The sequence below is a fragment of the Thamnophis sirtalis genome, unplaced genomic scaffold, assembly GCF_051295495.1.
Source record: "Thamnophis sirtalis isolate CommonGarterSnake01/CBP01778 unplaced genomic scaffold, rThaSir2_p1.2 scaffold_13, whole genome shotgun sequence".
Classification (NCBI taxonomy): Eukaryota; Metazoa; Chordata; class Lepidosauria; order Squamata; family Natricidae; genus Thamnophis; species Thamnophis sirtalis.
In genome coordinates, this window is record NW_028261393.1 from 54597911 (window position 1) to 54613995 (window position 16085).

A 16085-nucleotide genomic window follows, 5' to 3' on the forward strand; every position below is an offset into this window, starting at 1 on the left:
TGACCTCGGGATTGAGGTCCAGCCCCGCTTAGATTGGGTGCATGTTGTGTCTCTTTTAAATTTGTTGTGTTTTATTTGTTTTTAATCCTTTTTACATTTTTGTTTCTGTAAGCCGCCCGGAGTCCTTCAGGATTGGGCGGCCTATAAATTCAATAAACAGTAACAGTGTCTTATACTCTGGTGCGTTTTATACTCTAAAAAATACAGTAGGTTGTTTGCAAGCATTTTAAAAGGCAGGATATGGCTCTGTCTGGGACTGGAAATCTTTTATGGACTGAAAAAGGCAAAAAAATAATAATCTACAGTACGTGATTTGTGAGTTTGATTATGGGAACAAGGGAGTTTCGATCTAAACTCAAAAGAGAGAAGATAAAATTCAAATGCATTTATAATACCGAAGGCCATTAAAAAAATATATCTTTTTCTCCTACTATTTCTCTTTCACTTCTCTATTCTTTTCTCACCAATTTTCTTCCTTATAAGCAATAGCAATAGCAGTTCGACTTATATACCTCTTCATAGGGCTTTCAGCCCACTCTAAGCGGTTTACAGAGCCAGCATATCGCCCCCCACAGTCTGGGTCCTCATTTTACCCACCTCGGAAGGATGGAAGGCTGAGTCAACCTTGAGCCGGTGAGATTTAAACCGCCGAACTGCAGTTAGCAGTCAGCTGAAGTGGCCTGCAGTACTGCACTCTAACCACTGCGCCACCTCGGCTCTTGGAAAAGTTTTTATTCTGTTCATTATTATTTTTTTTGGCCAAGAAAAATAATTACAAATGTGACTTTTAAGTTCTCTTTCAGGGGTTTCTGACACTTTCTAAGGGCAGAAATGGTTATATATTCTTAGGCTGATCTTTTGGTTAGTTTGGCAGGCAGAGGGGGGGAAAAAAAGAAGGGGGGGGGGCTTACTTTGAAATACTCCCTCCTGATCTGCTTGCTCCGCCGCCTTTCCTCGTTCTGCCAGATGACCGGCTGCAAATCTGGCCAACGGGGGCCGTCCGGGTGTCCCTTCTGATTTTCCAGAGACTGCAGAGAGAAAAAACAACCTCTAAGACTTTGGATCTATGAAGTTTACCAGGATCGTCCCACATCTCCAGTGAAACGAGCAATGGAATTTGGAATTTGGAAGTTTATTTATATGCCGCCCTTTTCCCTGGGGGGACTCAGGGCGGCTCACAATCCAAAAGGAAAGGGGGGGGAAAACAGACTTTTTACATATAAGACAATACATGCTTTTCCCAAACTAGCCTTCCAGCGTTTTTGCCAGCAAGGCAAATCACAAATAAATGGAATTCAGAAGGCAGGGGAGCCACGGATACATTTGCATGTGTGGCGTTCACTCAGGTTCTCTGGTGAACGTAATGCTCAGAGCAATTAAGGGCTTTCACTTCCAATCAAGAACAAGAACATACCTTGCACGGGGTGGGAAATGGAATAAAAAACGTGCGAGCGAAATGATCAGTGTTTGCACTGAGAGTGTTAGACAGCTGGCAGGGCTTCATCATTATTATTAAATCAAAATACTGACAGCGACTAGTTGATATATTGTTCCATAGATCGATCTACCTGTTCGCTGGTAAAAATATTGATGCAATTCATGGAATTCGCCCACTTAACTAAACATCATACTGCGCAATTGGCTTGGATTAAAAGTAAAGGATTCCCTTGCACATCTGTCCTAGTCGTTCCCGACTCTAGGGGGCGGTGCTCATCTCCGTTTCAACGCCGAAGAGCCAGCGCTGTGCGAAGACGTCTCTGTGGTCATGTGGCCGGCATGACTCAACGCCGAAGGCGCACGGAACGCTGTTCCCTTCCCGCCAAAGGTGGTTCCTATTTTTCTACTTGCATTTTTTACCTGCTTTCGGACTGCTAGGTTGGCAGAAGCTGGGACAAGTCACGGGAGCTCACTCCGTTACGCGGCGCTGGGGATTCGAACCGCTGAACTGCTCACCTTTCTGATTGACAAGTTCAGAGTCTTAGCCACCGAGCTCCCGTGTCCCCTTGGTTTGGATTAAAAGCCTATCAATGCCACCAAGATTGCTCTTGGGGCAATCTGCAGGAATCCCACTCATTGCTGGGAAAGGACAACTGTGGGTTTTACCCAGAGGACTAAATGGCCGAGGAGAAAATCCCAGCAAAATAAAGCAAAATGTGAAGCGTTTAGGGTTGAATTTCTTCATCCGACGTTATTAAAAACTGCTGGACTTGACAAGGCCTTCTAGGAAGCTGATCAGAATTTGGGGGTAGCTGTTCAAATGCTCCCCAGCGGCAGAGCGTCACGTGATCTGTCGCAACTACCGCACTGCACAACAGGCAGCACCAAGGAATCCCACCCGATTATCCGGCGCCAGGCGCACTTTCCACGAACCAAGGCAGCTCGTTTGCAACCCAAGATATAAAGAGCGATCAAACGTGGGAGCGAAGAAACGTTTTGCGAGGAACAAGCCGAACAATTACAGCCGCCCGGGGAGAGCTGCCGGATGCTTTCACCTCTCTACATTACCTGCCAGCTGCAGGGGGAAGACGGAGAATTTGCTTCGTCTGCAGAAAGGCTGCACACACACACACACACACAAAAACAAAATATAACAAAGCATAAAGTTGTTAGCTTTAAAAAGAAAAACCCCTCTCTTTCTTTATTAAATGTGTGCGGCTCCTCACTCAAAACGTCCAACTTTTCTCGCAGTTTTTCCCAGGACCCAGGGAGCCCATTTCTAATCTGAGCTGAAATATTACCAATATGTATATTTATAACCAAATAACCTACGTATTTTAGGACTCATTTTTTTTAAAAAAAATCCCTAAAGAAAAGCACAAGCAATGTGGGAAACTATAAAATTTTAAACGTTCGCAGTAAAAGGAAGTATTATTATTTATTTTTTCGAGGTCTGCATTTCTCCAGACGTGACTTCTGGGAGGTGAACCGTATTTTTCAGAGTGTAAGACGCTCCGAAGTATAAGACGCACCTAGGTTTAGGTTTATTAGATTTATATGCCGCCCTTCTCCCAAGGACTCAGGGCGGTGTACAACATTAAGAGAAACACATAGTATAAAAGTTAAAAAGAAATTAAATAGAATATCCCAAACAAACCCAATTAGAATTCAGAATAACATTTTTTTTAAAAAAATCAAATTAAAATTAACAATGATCAATAATTTATTTTGTTTTGTTCAGGCCAGGCTGGCTTGCTGGAAAAGCCAACTTTTTAGGGCGCGTCGGAAGGACCGGAGGTCGGGGATTATACGAAGCTCCGGGGGCAGCTCATTCCAGAGGGAAGGCGCTCCCACAGGCTCTCCCCCTACAGGGCTATATGTAGCTATAACAACATTCTTTCTAGAAAACCAAGGTCATCCTTTGTCTTTGCACCTCTGCACCTGACCAGAGCTGGATGGGTGGAAGCTGCCAGCATGGCAGTGGAAGATTGGACCATGTGATGGACTTGTGGGTGCGGGGGGCAAGATCATGAACTTTCAGCTGGGTGGGAAGACCTGGGAAGCGTTCAGATTCAGGTTAACGTCAGCGTTCCAAATACCATCCAAAATTAAATCAGAGTCCAAGGCAAAGGATTGCTCAAAGTTCCAATTTATGAAGAGAGCCATGTTGGCACACTCTGCCTTGGACTGACAATCTGAAAGCTTCCCGTTCCTCACCCAGTTGAAAGTTCAAGATCTTGCCCCCCGCACCCACAAGTCCATCACATGGTCCAATCTTCCACTGCCACGCTGGCAGCTTCCACCCATCCAGCTCTGGTCAGGTGCAGAGGTGCAAGACAAAGGATGATGACCTTGGCTTTTCTAGAAAGAATGTTGTTATGGCTACATATCATCTAACTCCGTACAATCCCCCCTCCCATTTCCCCACTAATGAAACAGCATTAGTAAAATAAGAGTGTGTGTGTGGCAGGCCAAAGATCCAGAGAGGAATATGACTGGAGGCCTGACAGGACACAGTGAAGTCTTATTCAGATCATGTGTGCGAAAGGATTTCTGGAAAGGACGTGGGGGCTGCACCAACCTCACAGCTCCGGACTCTCTGCAGTAGGGCCAGTTCCCCAAGAGTAACCTTCAGAGGGTCCCTTTCAGGGTCCCTTTGTTTCGGGGGGCCCTCTGCAAAGTCTTTTTCACGCAACAAGCTCACACCAATAGTTTTCATCTATTTCCCACCCCCTCAACGCGTAAAGCCCCCTCCGTACCTTTTTTCTGTGTCCACAGTCTGTTTTGGTCGGTTTCTCGTGCTTGTCGGGGTGGAGTGATTCAGGAGCCTGAAAGCAATAAAAATGTCCCCGTATGACACGCAGGCTCACGGAAACAGCTTCAGCTCTGCGTTTTCTTTGCGCCGAGCTTGAGCTCTTGCAGCCTTTGCTGAGGACGGCCCGTTCCCCCCCCAAAAAAATTCTCCAGCGAAGACCCCCGGCTGGGCTGCCATTCCCTGGTCTGGCTTTTAACCCTGTCCGGGGGTGGGTGGAGTATCAAGCTGTCCTCTGAGGTTGCGGGGGACAGTCTGGGAAAAGGGAGCCGAGAAGGAGCAAAGTCACGAGGGAAGGAATAGCAAGGAAAGACAGGAACCAGGAGGATTGACAGGAAAGGCGGAGAGAAATAAGAAGGAAACAGGGGCTCCCTCAGCACAGGTTGTCTGAACCGGATCCCACCCTAGTCGGGCCAGAAGAGAGGCAGGAGGGAGGAGCGTCTTCCATCTAATCTTGCAGGACCAAGGGAAAAGGGGGGGGGGGGGTCTTCCCAGCTGACCAGCAGGGTCATTCTTCCCCCTTCCAGGAAGTGGCCCGTAGTGGATCACTGACCCCCCCCCCCCATGTCTGAACAAGAAAAGTCTCCTTTTCTTTAAATGCTGTGTATTTTTCAGACACGCACCAAGGTTTTGAAGAGGCAATTTTTTTTTAAAAAAAAAAGTTTTTGCACTCTGCAAACGTCCCAAAAACGGCTCGTTTTTCATGAAAATGGCCCTTTTTTTTTTCTTCAAAAAAAAAAAGGGGCATGAATTGCCTTAGGGGGCTTATGAAGTGCTCCTGGGGGTGGGTGGGCAAAAACGAGCAAAATAATGGCCCATTTTTCGTGAAAACAGGCTGTTCTTTGTCAAAAAAAAAGGGGGGGGACACAAATAAGAGTCCTCCGGGATTGGGCGGCCTATAAATCTAATAAATTAAATTAAACAAATTAAATTAAATAGCCTTTAGAAGGCTTATAGAGTGCTCCTGGGGTCGGGGAGGGGGGATTGAGCAAAAAACAGGTCTGTTTTTGTCAAAAAAAGGGCATGCATAGCCTTTAGGAGGCTGGGGGGGGGGGCAAAATTGAGCAAAAAGCGCTGTTTTTTGCTCATTTCTACCCTCCCCAGTCCCCGGGAGCACTCTAGAAGCCTCCTAAAGGCTATGCACCGCCATTTTTGTGAAGGAGGTGGGGTTTCAGGAGGCCAAAAAATGCTGCATTCAGTGTATAAAACGCACCCAGATTTTCACCTTCTTTTTTTGAGAGGAAAAGGTGCGTCTTATACTCCTAAAAATACAGTACCGTCAAATAGCAATAGGAATAGCAGTTAGGCTTATATACCGCTTCATAGGGCTTTCAGCCCTCTCTAAGCGGTTTACAGAGTCAGCATATTGCCCCCAACAACAATCCGGGTCCTCATTTCACCCACCTCGGAAGGATGGAAGGCTGAGTCAACCTTTGAGCCGGTGAGATTAGAACCGCCGAACTGCAGATAACAGTCAGCTGAAGTGGCCTGCAGTACTGCACCCTAACCACTGCGCCACCTCGGCTCTTACAAAGACTCTTTTGCACCGAAGCAGCTTGAACCACACCTTAAAGGCTTGGTCCGGAATCTGGTCTCCAGGTAAGCATTCAAGAGAAACCTGTTTCCCAATTTGGGTCGCAGATCTCTCAAGATCCTTCCCAGAGGTTTTTTCCAAGGTACCTGCTTCACAGGTGTGGTTGCCAAAGTTAAGATGGCAAATGCGAGGGTGCAAATTGAGGCCCGCGGACTCTACCGCAGCCATGGCCCTTCTGACTGCACACAGAGGAGAATCCCATTCTTACGACGGGGCAGTCAAAGACTTGAAACAAGTTTGCCTCCCGGAGTTGTGGGTTACTGGAGGTTCTCAAAAATAGACCGGACAACTCACCCCTCATGTCTCCCATTTCATTTTTAATGTCGGCCAGGGATTTTTCGGTGATCTCTGGATTCCTAGCCATATTATTTTGTATCGATAGCAAAGTTGTCTGTAGATTTTGCAATGTGGGTGCCTTCTCTACCCAGCCATATTGTCTAAAGTTCTGTGTATTGTTGGAGGGGTTGTAGATGGGGACGACTGAGTAGGTAATGCCGAGGTTTTTTCCCCAACCCCTTTGCCCAGCTCATATCAATTAGGTTAAGAATATCCCACTGCTTCGTAAGCTATCTGCTACCAGTTTAAGCAATGTTCCAACTTATTTTGCTGCTGTCTATAAGGAAACATATATATGAATATAGTCCCTTTGAACGGGTTGGCCTAGGAGGAGGTTGGACTAGAAGACCTCTGAGGTCCCAAGCAGTCAGGATGGCCACCAGGCACCTGAGAGGAATTTAGGACACCTAAATTGGGGGGTTTCTTCAATTTTCCTCCCCAGACTTTCCCGTTAGACCAAAAACTGTTATCCGGAGGGTTGTTATGGGCTGGTCCCCTATACGTTCCCCCAGGCCTTGAGACCCCAGTACCTTGACGCGCGTCCTGCCACCCTGGTCCTCTGGAAAAGCTTTTCGCTGAAGGAACCTCTATAGCTTAAGGGCCTCCGTCTGAATTCGTGTGCCACGTACCCCAAGGTGGAGGAGGGAGGGAGCCGTGAAGAGTGACAGGAGAGCCGTTAGTAAAGTCAGCGGAAGAGAGAGAAAGAGGAGAGTGTAACCCACTTAAGACAAGAGAAGAAAACACACACACACACCCAAAAAAGAAAAGGTTTTATGGCCAAGCTGTGGAAGATAACCCCTTCGAAGAGGCCAGGAACTTTCTGAGTAGAGAGAAGGCTTTTTGGGATCCTGTCAGCCTCTGCTTTGCTGCTGCCAATCACCTGGGTACTTGAGAGACCGCCTGCTGCCAATTACCTCCCAAAGACCCGTCAGATCGCACAGGGTCGGCCTCCTCCGGGTTCCGTCCACCAGCCAATGCCATCTGGCTACTACCCGGGGGAGGGCCTTCTCTGTGGCAGCTCCGGCCCTTTGGAACGAACTCCCCGCGGAGATCCGGACCCTCACCTCTCTCCAGGCCTTCCGGAAAGCCGTCAAAACCTGGCTGTGCCGGCAGGCCTGGGGTTGATGAGTTCCCCTCCCCTCTCGACTGGTATGGCTGTGTGATTTTCGTGTATTTTAATTATGGGTACTGTTGTTTATGTTCCCTTTCCCCTTTGAGTTGTTCGCCGCCCTGAGTCCCTCCTGGAGAAGGGCGGCATACAAATAAACCAAAACTGAAACTGAAACTGCTTCGGCTGCCATTGAAACAGGGAGGGAGGGGGCATGGTATTTGGGAGGGGAATCATTATGTGCTGGAGGAAGATTCTAGACGCTGGCCATGTGGAGGAAGGGAGTTTCCCGCCAAGGTTAACTGTCCAGCATTCCAACCTGGTGATGAGTTTTGAAGATATCTCCCACCTGAGAGTTGGGTGAATTATAATTGGACTATGGACTGGGGTGCCAAGGGGAGGGGATTGAATCATACATGATATTCTTCGCTTTCGCGCCTAATTAACCAGATTCAGCTTCGCTTCGCTACTGTTCATTTGTAATTAGTAAAAGTACGCTTCATTTCAAACAAATGGGAGTTGAGTGGTTCCTTTCCTGATTATTAAATGAAGTCGCACCTGACAGATCCATTTGGGCAAAGGACGGAGGTGTGCATTTTAAAAGGTGGCAGCTAGATTAGCCCTAGAGTCGTCTTCTTTCAGATCATCCTCTCCCAACTTGGTTCCTCAGATGCCGTGCAAACAGCGGGTCAGGGCAGACCCCCACTGAGGCGTCCCTGGCTTCCCACGGGACCCACAAGCTCTCTCGTACCTGTTCTTCTGCTCCTGCTGCAGAAGCTTGGCGGCAATTTTCCGCAAGTCGGTCACCTCCTTCAGGTCGTCGTCTTCTTCGGCCGGTGCCTTTTCTTTCTGAATGCTAATCAATCAATCAATCAATCAATCAATCAACCAATCAATCAATCAATCCGTCAATCCATATTTCTCGGATAAAGTTAGGGTTTCCCACCCGGGCCAACTTTCAAGATGTGTGGACTTCAACTCCCAGAATTCCCCAGCCAACCTAGAATTGAGGGCCGAGGTGGCGCAGTGGTTAAATGCAGCACTGCAGGCTACTTCAGCTGACTGCAGTTCTGCAGTTCGGCGGTTCAAATCTCACCGGCTCAAGGTTGACTCAGCCTTCCATCCTTCCGAGGTGGGTAAAATGAGGACCCGGATTGTTGTTGGGGGCGATATGCTGACTCTGTAAACCGCTTAGAGAGGGCTGAAAGCCCTATGGAGCGGTATATAAGTCTAACTGCTATTGCTATTGCTAATTCCGGGAGTTGAAGTCCACACATCTTTAAAGTTGCCAAGGTTGGGATGCCCCGATTAGATCCCTTCTGCCCAACAGATCCTGTGTGTGAAGGGTCCCCAAGTAGATCATTCCGAAACCCTGCCGGGACCCACCTCTTCTCCTCGTGCCAATCTTCACGTCGGTCATTCTTCTGTGGCTTCTCTGCTGACTTCCCTCGTTCCTTACACAGGTAGAGGAAAGAGGGGGGGGAGGGAAGGGTGAGTGTGGGTGGGCAGAAGTCACTTTATTTAACTTTAGATCTAGAAAGCCTCCACGACTCATTCACTTTGTCTTTCTACTTTTAAGACGCGGCTACCTTAATGTAAGAGACGGAGGATCCGGTCTGGGGATCTCCTTGGTCACACGCAGCCACATCCTCTGAGCTGGGATCCAGGTAATCACACACATCAGGGTCTAGGGATTTGTTTAAAAAGGAAAAGGGAGACATATATATATATATATATTTATAAAATATATGCTTAATGGCTAAGACGTTTGCCTAAGATGCAATACAGCACAGGTTCGAATCCCAGGAAGGGTATGGCTAGCTGATGAGAGCTAAATAGCTTGAAATAGATCTATACTAGTCTCCCTTTATTTATTTATCAGCACAAATACAACACAAATATAACAAAGGCAACAGTAAAAATACTGGGTTTCTGTCGTGATGGACTCTTGTGACGAGCCGATTGACAGATAATGGAAACTGTTAGCTTCCTCCCATAATTGGGGCATACCAGGGGTTGTGACACTAAATATTATATATATATATATATATATATATATATATATATATATGTGTGTGTGTGTGTGTGTGTGTGTGTGTGTGTGTGTGTGTGTGTGTGTGTGTGTGTGTGTGTCAGTCATATACATATACATATACATATACATATACATATACATATACATATACATACATACATACATACATACATACATACATACATACATATATATATATATATATATATATATATATATATATGTGTGTGTTTTTTTTATTTGTGCTGATAAATAAATAAAGGGAGACTAGTATAGATCTATTTCAAGCTATTTAGCTCTCATCAGCTAGCCATACCCTTACTGGGATTTGAACCTGTGCATATATATATATGGTTAGATTGACCGTATATAAAAGCTCTCAAGCAGGTCTTTCTCAATCTTTGCAACTTCCTCCCCAAACCACCTGGATGTAGGTATTGTGATTGAGGCTTCCCAAGAGCCTGAAGCCAACTCCTGGTCCTGACAAAAAAAAACCTTTTATTAATTTCTTGTGAATTCTGCTCATTCGCATCCAGCAAAGTCTTTCGAGGGAGGATTTACGGTCTCAGACCTTATCTGGTTTGGAGAGCTGCCAGGCCGATATCTGCAGAACTTGGCCAGGAGTCTCAGAGAGTCACGAGCCAATTAAGCGAACTCATTGTCTCCTGCAAACTCCACTCCCCTTTCGCTCCTCTTTTATTTCCTCTGGGAGGGGCCATTCACTGTCCACTTGTGGCCTTACTCCCAAGTCAACCCGTTCTTCAGCTGTTCCCTTCATCTGGCAACTCTGCACATGCACACACTGGGAACAGGCTCCAGCTGTTCTTCTGCCTCACTGAAGTCCAACTCCAAAGGCAGCTGATAACTGTCAGACGGCCCTGGCCCCCTCTCTGCCTCTGACCCAGAGCCCTCATCAGAGCCTTCCCCAGACTCCAGGACTGGCTCAGGTTCCTCCCCAACCTCCTCACTGTCCGAATCTGCTGCCAGCTCCGCTGGCCGGCCACAACAGTAGGAATTTACCTTTATGCAATTCGGGTTTGTTCCCTAGCAACTGATTGTCATTTCGGAGTGTCTGTTCCCTTGTCGATTCCGACACCTGAGAGTGGAGGCTGACCGTGTCGTCATCGGATGGCTGAGGAAACACAGGGGACATCATCACAAGCCCTTCGCATTTGTCTTTCCGAGGAAGCCACAATTGCAAAACCGTTTTTTTCCGAGGAGGCCCCGTGTGACGCTGGGATCCCAACCGCAGCCCTTCCGAGAAGGAGCCCCCCCCCTTGTTTCTTTCATGGAGCATCCAATACAGACATTCATTCAGTTATATAAATAGTTGTCACAACTCACAACACATCCAGAAATGCTTCAGTGGGGTCTAGTTTCATGTGCCTGACGAATGAAAAAAAAATTCAGGGAAATTTGATTCCCCCCCTCCCTTTTTTTTGTTGCTATCAAATCTGTAACGTAAATTAATGTGGCATTTTCCAGCAACTTGCTGACCAGGCATGCTGATAAAATTCCTGCGCAAGCAAGTCGCACAACTGGGAGTTGTGAAGTTGCAATACGCCTGAGGCCACAAGAGTAGGGGAGCCTGATGTATACAACTTCACTGTGCTGGAGAGTCACTTCTAACACAACTCCCAGAATTCCTCAGCCAGCATAACTTACTCTCTTGTAATCCCTTCCTCTGCAATCTCTCCACTTAGAAATCAGAGGTCTTTAAACTTGGCAAGTTTATGACTTGTGGACTTCAACTCCCAGAATTCCCCAGCCAGCATAATTTACTCTCTTGTAATCCCTTCCTCTGCAATCTCTCCATTTACATCAGAGGTCTTCAAACCTGGGAACTTTAAGACTGGTGCACTTCAACTCCCAGCCAGCAGAGCCAACTCTCTTGTAATCCCTTCCTCTGCAATCTCTCCACTTAGAAATCAGAGGTCTTCAAACTAGGCAACTTTAAGGCTTGTGGACTTCAACTCCCAGAATTCCCCAGCCAGCATAACTTACTCTCTTGTAATCCCTTCCTCTGCAATCTCTCCACTTAGAAATCAGAGGTCTTCAAACTAGGCAACTTTTAAGGCTTGTGGACTTCAACTCCCAGAATTCCCCAGCCAGCATAACTTACTCTCTTGTAATCCCTTCCTCTGCAATCTCTCCACTTAGAAATCAGAGGTCTTCAAACCAGGCAACTTTACGGCTTGTGGACTTCAACTCCCAGAATTCCCCAGCCACCAGAGAATTCTGGGAGCTGAAGTCCACAAGTCTTAAAAGTTGCCAAGTTTGGGGATCCCCTCTTCTAACCCATCGTGTTCATTAAATGGACTGCAAAGATTTATCAGGCAATGATCAGGTAGCTGAAGGAAAGAGAGAGAGAGAGAGAGAGATCTCCATCCCAAAACTGATGGAAAAAGGAAAGAAAAAAAACACCAATTTCTTTCTTTTTCGACAATGTAAGAAAAGCGCTGACTTACTTCCGTTGTGGATAACCTTTTATCCCCATTATCACTGCCAATTCCAGAGTCCGGGCCGTGATTTTTGTTGGGATAAAAGTCTTCTATGCTGTTAACGGAGAAGAACGTGGGTTACGAACACTAGGAAACGATATTTTCAGTTCCCCTGTTCTGGCCGGCGACGATAAAAAGGGACTGATTGAAATTTTTAGTTCCTCAAAGAACAGCAAACCATTTCCCAGAGATGGGAAAATGAGAAGGGGTAAATAAACCTATCCCAAAAGGTTTTTTTAAGAAGGTGGACTCTGATTTTTTTCCCCTTCCGGACTAAAAAATATAATGAAGTTGGTCGGGCAGTAGATGGCAGGCTTCTTCAGTAGAACTGTTCTGTATTTTTTGGACTATAAGACGCACTGGTGTATAAGACGCACTAGGATTTCAAAGTAAGAAAAAAAAGTTTTTGTCCCTCCCGGCCCTCAGGAGCACTCTGCAGACTTCAGTAGGGCTGGGGGGAAGGCAAAAATGCCATTTTTTGTGAAAAACTGGCCATTTTTCGCTTTTTGCAAAAATGGGATTTGGGGGCGGGGCTTCATGAGGCAAAAAAAAAAATACTACCGTATTTTTCAGCGTATAAGATGCATCAAAATTTCCACGCTCTTTTAGAGGTGAAAGAGGTGCATCTTATACTCCGAAAAATACAGTAGTTAAATCCCTGGCTCTGCTCAGAGGTTAAGCAAAGACATGGCCTATGGCTGATCTCTAAGGGGCCTCCATTCTCTTATTATGGACCCATCCGTCCTTGTCTAGACATACTGTTATTGCATTCCATTCACTATCTTATCTCCAAAGAACCCAATCCAGATCCAACCCTAGACTGATTTAGCAGACAAGAGTAAGTCAGTTCAAGACCCCAAAATTCTGCTACAGTTCTGAAGAGGAGGGGAGTTCCTGGTTCCTGCCTGGCCTGGCCTGCTTCATTATGACAGGCCGCGATTTGGAAGCAGGGCCAGTGAGAGATGCTGAAGACCCAGGCCAGGACTGAGAAGCCAGAGCCCGTTCAGACGCAATGATAGGCTCCAGTGGGCTGAAGCCATGTAGGGGGGGTCTTCTCTCATCCACACAGAAGAGAACAGAGGGGCAGCTCCTGAACCCAGGCCCAGCAAGCTCACTCAGCTGTTGCCTAACCAGTGACGCCCGGCACGCCAGGGGAAGAGAGAAGGCAGGCAGGGGAGGGAAAACTGGAAGCACAAGCCAGAGGCAGGGCCAGTAAAGGGACCTCGCCGGGTGAGGTTCCCGGAATGACGTCCCCGGGACTCAGAACGGACCCTTAAGCCACCGCGAAGGCTCCGTTCTGAGAAGGGAAGGCAGCTTTACCTGTCGGTGAGCGGCTGAGAAGGGATCCGTCTTCCCAGGGAGGGCAGATCCAGGGAATCCGGCTTCTTGTCCATTCTCAGGCAGGCCTGAACACTGAGGAACTTAAAAATGTGCACTTTGCCCTTTAAGCAGATCTGTTGAGAAAGAGGCAGGGAAGAAACCGAAATAAAATTTGAGTCAGATCGGCTGGAAAAGAAATCCTCTGTCTTTGATGTGTCTGATTGTGTATGTGTGTGTGTGTTGACTGATAACCCCTTCACGTAAATCTCCCAAAACTACCGACCTATTCCTGGGGCAGCTGACTAGCCCAACCTGTGGTTTGGCACAGGAGCTTTGGGGGGTTCCAGGAAAGACTTTTCAGGGCCCCATAAACAGAGACCGGCCCCTCTCCGGCTGTCCCCTAGGGCAGTGGTCTCCAACCTTGGCAACTTTAAGACCTGCGGACTTCAACTCCCAGAGTTCCTCAGCCAGCTTTGCTGGCTGAGGAACTCTGGGAGTTGAAGTCCGCAGGTCTTAAAGTTGCCAAGGTTGGAGACCACTGCCCTAGGGAATAGCAGTAGCAATAGCAATAGCAGTTAGACTTATATACCGCTTCATAGGACTTTCAGCCCTCTCTAAGCGGTTTACAGAGTCAGCATATTGCCCCCAACAATCCGGGTCCTCATTTTACCCACCTCGGAAGGATGGAAGGCTGAGTCAACCTTGAGCCGGTGAGATTTGAACCGCCGAACTGCAGATAACAGTCAACTGAAGTGGCTGCAGTACTGCAGTCTAACCACTGGGCCACCTCGGCTCTTCAGTGGGAACCACTGGCGGAAAAGGGGCTTCCCTTCGATGACCCAATGGATCCCAGAACCCTTTTGCCACAAGTCCCCGTTGCCCTTCGGAACTGAAGACAGGGGGGGGGGGGGGAAGATTAACACACCTGGGCCGGCGGGATCTGCATTGGGTTATTATCCAGAACGATGACTTGCAAGTGTCTCAGTTTCCGGAAGCAGACGGGGATCTCTGTGACTTTATTACAGGAGAAGTCCAGCTTGACCAAAGGAAGCTCTCCTAATTCTGCAAAGGAGGAAGAGGATGGCCTTCAGACATGAGACGTTGTGTCTAAATCAAAAAAATTGCCAATCTTGGACACTTTACGGCTTGTGGACTTCAGCTCCCAGAATTCCTCAAGTCAGCCATGCTGGCTGAGGAATTCTGGTAGCTGAAGTGCACCAATCTTGCCAATCTTGGAGACTTTACGGCTTGTGGGCTTCAGCTCCCAGAATTCCTCAAGTCAGCCATGCTGGCTGAGGAATTCTGGGAGCTGAAGTCCACCAGGAGTGAAGTTGCGAAGGTTTGGAGACCACCCCGGACCCCGGGCTCTACATGGATTCAAAGGAATCTTGGAAGAAGAGGGGAAACTGCTTACCGTCAGGTAACATGTGGAGATTATTCCTTCTTAAGTTGAGTTCTTTTAAGGAGTGCAGTTTCCCTATCTGTTGGGGAAGGACCTGGATCTCATTGCAACTGATGTCCTGAGGTGAGAAACAGAAAACCAGAAACCAAAGTTAAACAAGCATTTGCTGACCCGAATGGCTTAACCAAGCGAAGGGAACTTCTTGGAAGAGAGAGAAAGGCCTGTTTTGCTAGAAAGGGAAGGAGGGGGGTTTTCTTTCCTTTTTTTAATTGAAAATTTTGAAGAAAAAAAAAACTTTTACAAATGTTTACTTCCCCTCCTCCTCCCCTCCCCCCCCCCCCCCGGCTTCCCAGAACCAATACAGGGTATAACTCTTTAACAAAAATGTTCTAAAATAAACTTAAGGAAAAAAAGTTAATAACATCTTTCATTTGAGCTTTAACTCCTCTTTGCTAAGCTAGCTCTAAACAGATTATATCATTCCTTGTTTCTTCAGTCATAAACTATCTGGAGTTTCTTAGTCCCATATTTATTTTGAGTATAGTCAATCCATCTTCTCCACTCCAGTTTATATCTCTGGTTTGAGTGGTCCTTGAGATATGCTGATATTTTAGCCATCTCTGCTAGGTTTGTTACTTTTAATGTCCATTCTTGAATAGTAGGGAAATCTTCCTTCTTCCAGTATTGCGCCACCAACAGTCTTGCTGCGGTTATTAAAGGAGGGTTTTCTTAAAACAGATTTTTGTTTCAGAGGGAAAAGGTTTCAAAAGGCATCTCTCTCTCTCTCTCTCTCTCTCTCTCTCCCCCTCTCTCTCTCCTAATGGGGCCGATTTTACGAGTGGTTTGAAAAAAGGTATAAATAGAAAGAGAAAGGAAGAAAAACGTGAAATAAGCATCTCAGATGACATATGATTTAATATAGGGGGAGAGGAAATAAGAAAATATTTACATGTAAATATTTACATGTAAATAGAGCCGAGGTGGCGCAGTGGTTAAATCCAGCACTGCAGGCTACTTCAGCTGTTATCTGCAGTTCAGCGGTTCTAATCTCACCGGCTCAAGGTTGACTCAGCCTTCCATCCTTCCGAGGTGGGTAAAATGAGGACCCGGATTGTTGTTGGGGGCAATATATGCTGACTCTGTAAACCGCTTAGAGAGGGCTGAAAGCCCTATGAAGCGGTATATAAGTCTAACTGCTATTGCTATTGCTAAATATACAGGCGGAAAAATGATATGAATTGACATGTGTTAAATAACAATTGTAAGAATGTGTACCTAAGAATGAATTTGAAAGGAAAAATAAAAAAACTTTTTGCAAAGAAAGAAAGGCATCTCTCTGAGGTAGCCAGAAATCATGAGACTCTGGTCAGGCCTTAAGCGTGAAGCCAGTTGAGATGACTTTGGCCCAGACATGCCTTCTCATCCCTAAAAAGAAAACAAGGGGAAACCACTTCCAAAAATCTTGCCCAAAACCTGTATGGACACGTTCTAGACATTCACGAAGTTAAAGTAACTCAATAGTAGCCGCCCACCTCTCCCC

At 46.7% G+C, this 16085-nt stretch overlaps 1 protein-coding gene across 4 annotated transcripts in view; it reads right to left on the bottom strand.

Annotated features, from left to right (window-relative positions):
- The window catches only part of LRCH2 (leucine rich repeats and calponin homology domain containing 2), a 41438-nt gene that overhangs the window by 10916 nt on the left and 14437 nt on the right, over window positions 1–16085 (bottom strand). For 2 of the 4 annotated variants that reach the window (XM_087728388.1, XM_087728387.1), the window contains exons 4-15: window positions 14558–14663; window positions 14069–14205; window positions 13144–13277; window positions 11791–11878; window positions 10343–10454; window positions 8877–8974; window positions 8674–8741; window positions 8039–8143; window positions 6710–6787; window positions 4197–4265; window positions 2506–2554; window positions 912–1028 (exon numbers count right to left, since the gene is read on the bottom strand). In XM_087728388.1, the coding sequence (XP_087584514.1) occupies window positions 912–1028; window positions 2506–2554; window positions 4197–4265; window positions 6710–6787; window positions 8039–8143; window positions 8674–8741; window positions 8877–8974; window positions 10343–10454; window positions 11791–11878; window positions 13144–13277; window positions 14069–14205; window positions 14558–14663 (1161 nt within the window). The remainder of the gene's footprint in view (window positions 1–911; window positions 1029–2505; window positions 2555–4196; window positions 4266–6709; window positions 6788–8038; window positions 8144–8673; window positions 8742–8876; window positions 8975–10342; window positions 10455–11790; window positions 11879–13143; window positions 13278–14068; window positions 14206–14557; window positions 14664–16085) is intronic. The other 2 variants (XM_087728390.1, XM_087728389.1) reach the window with 1 other exon arrangement.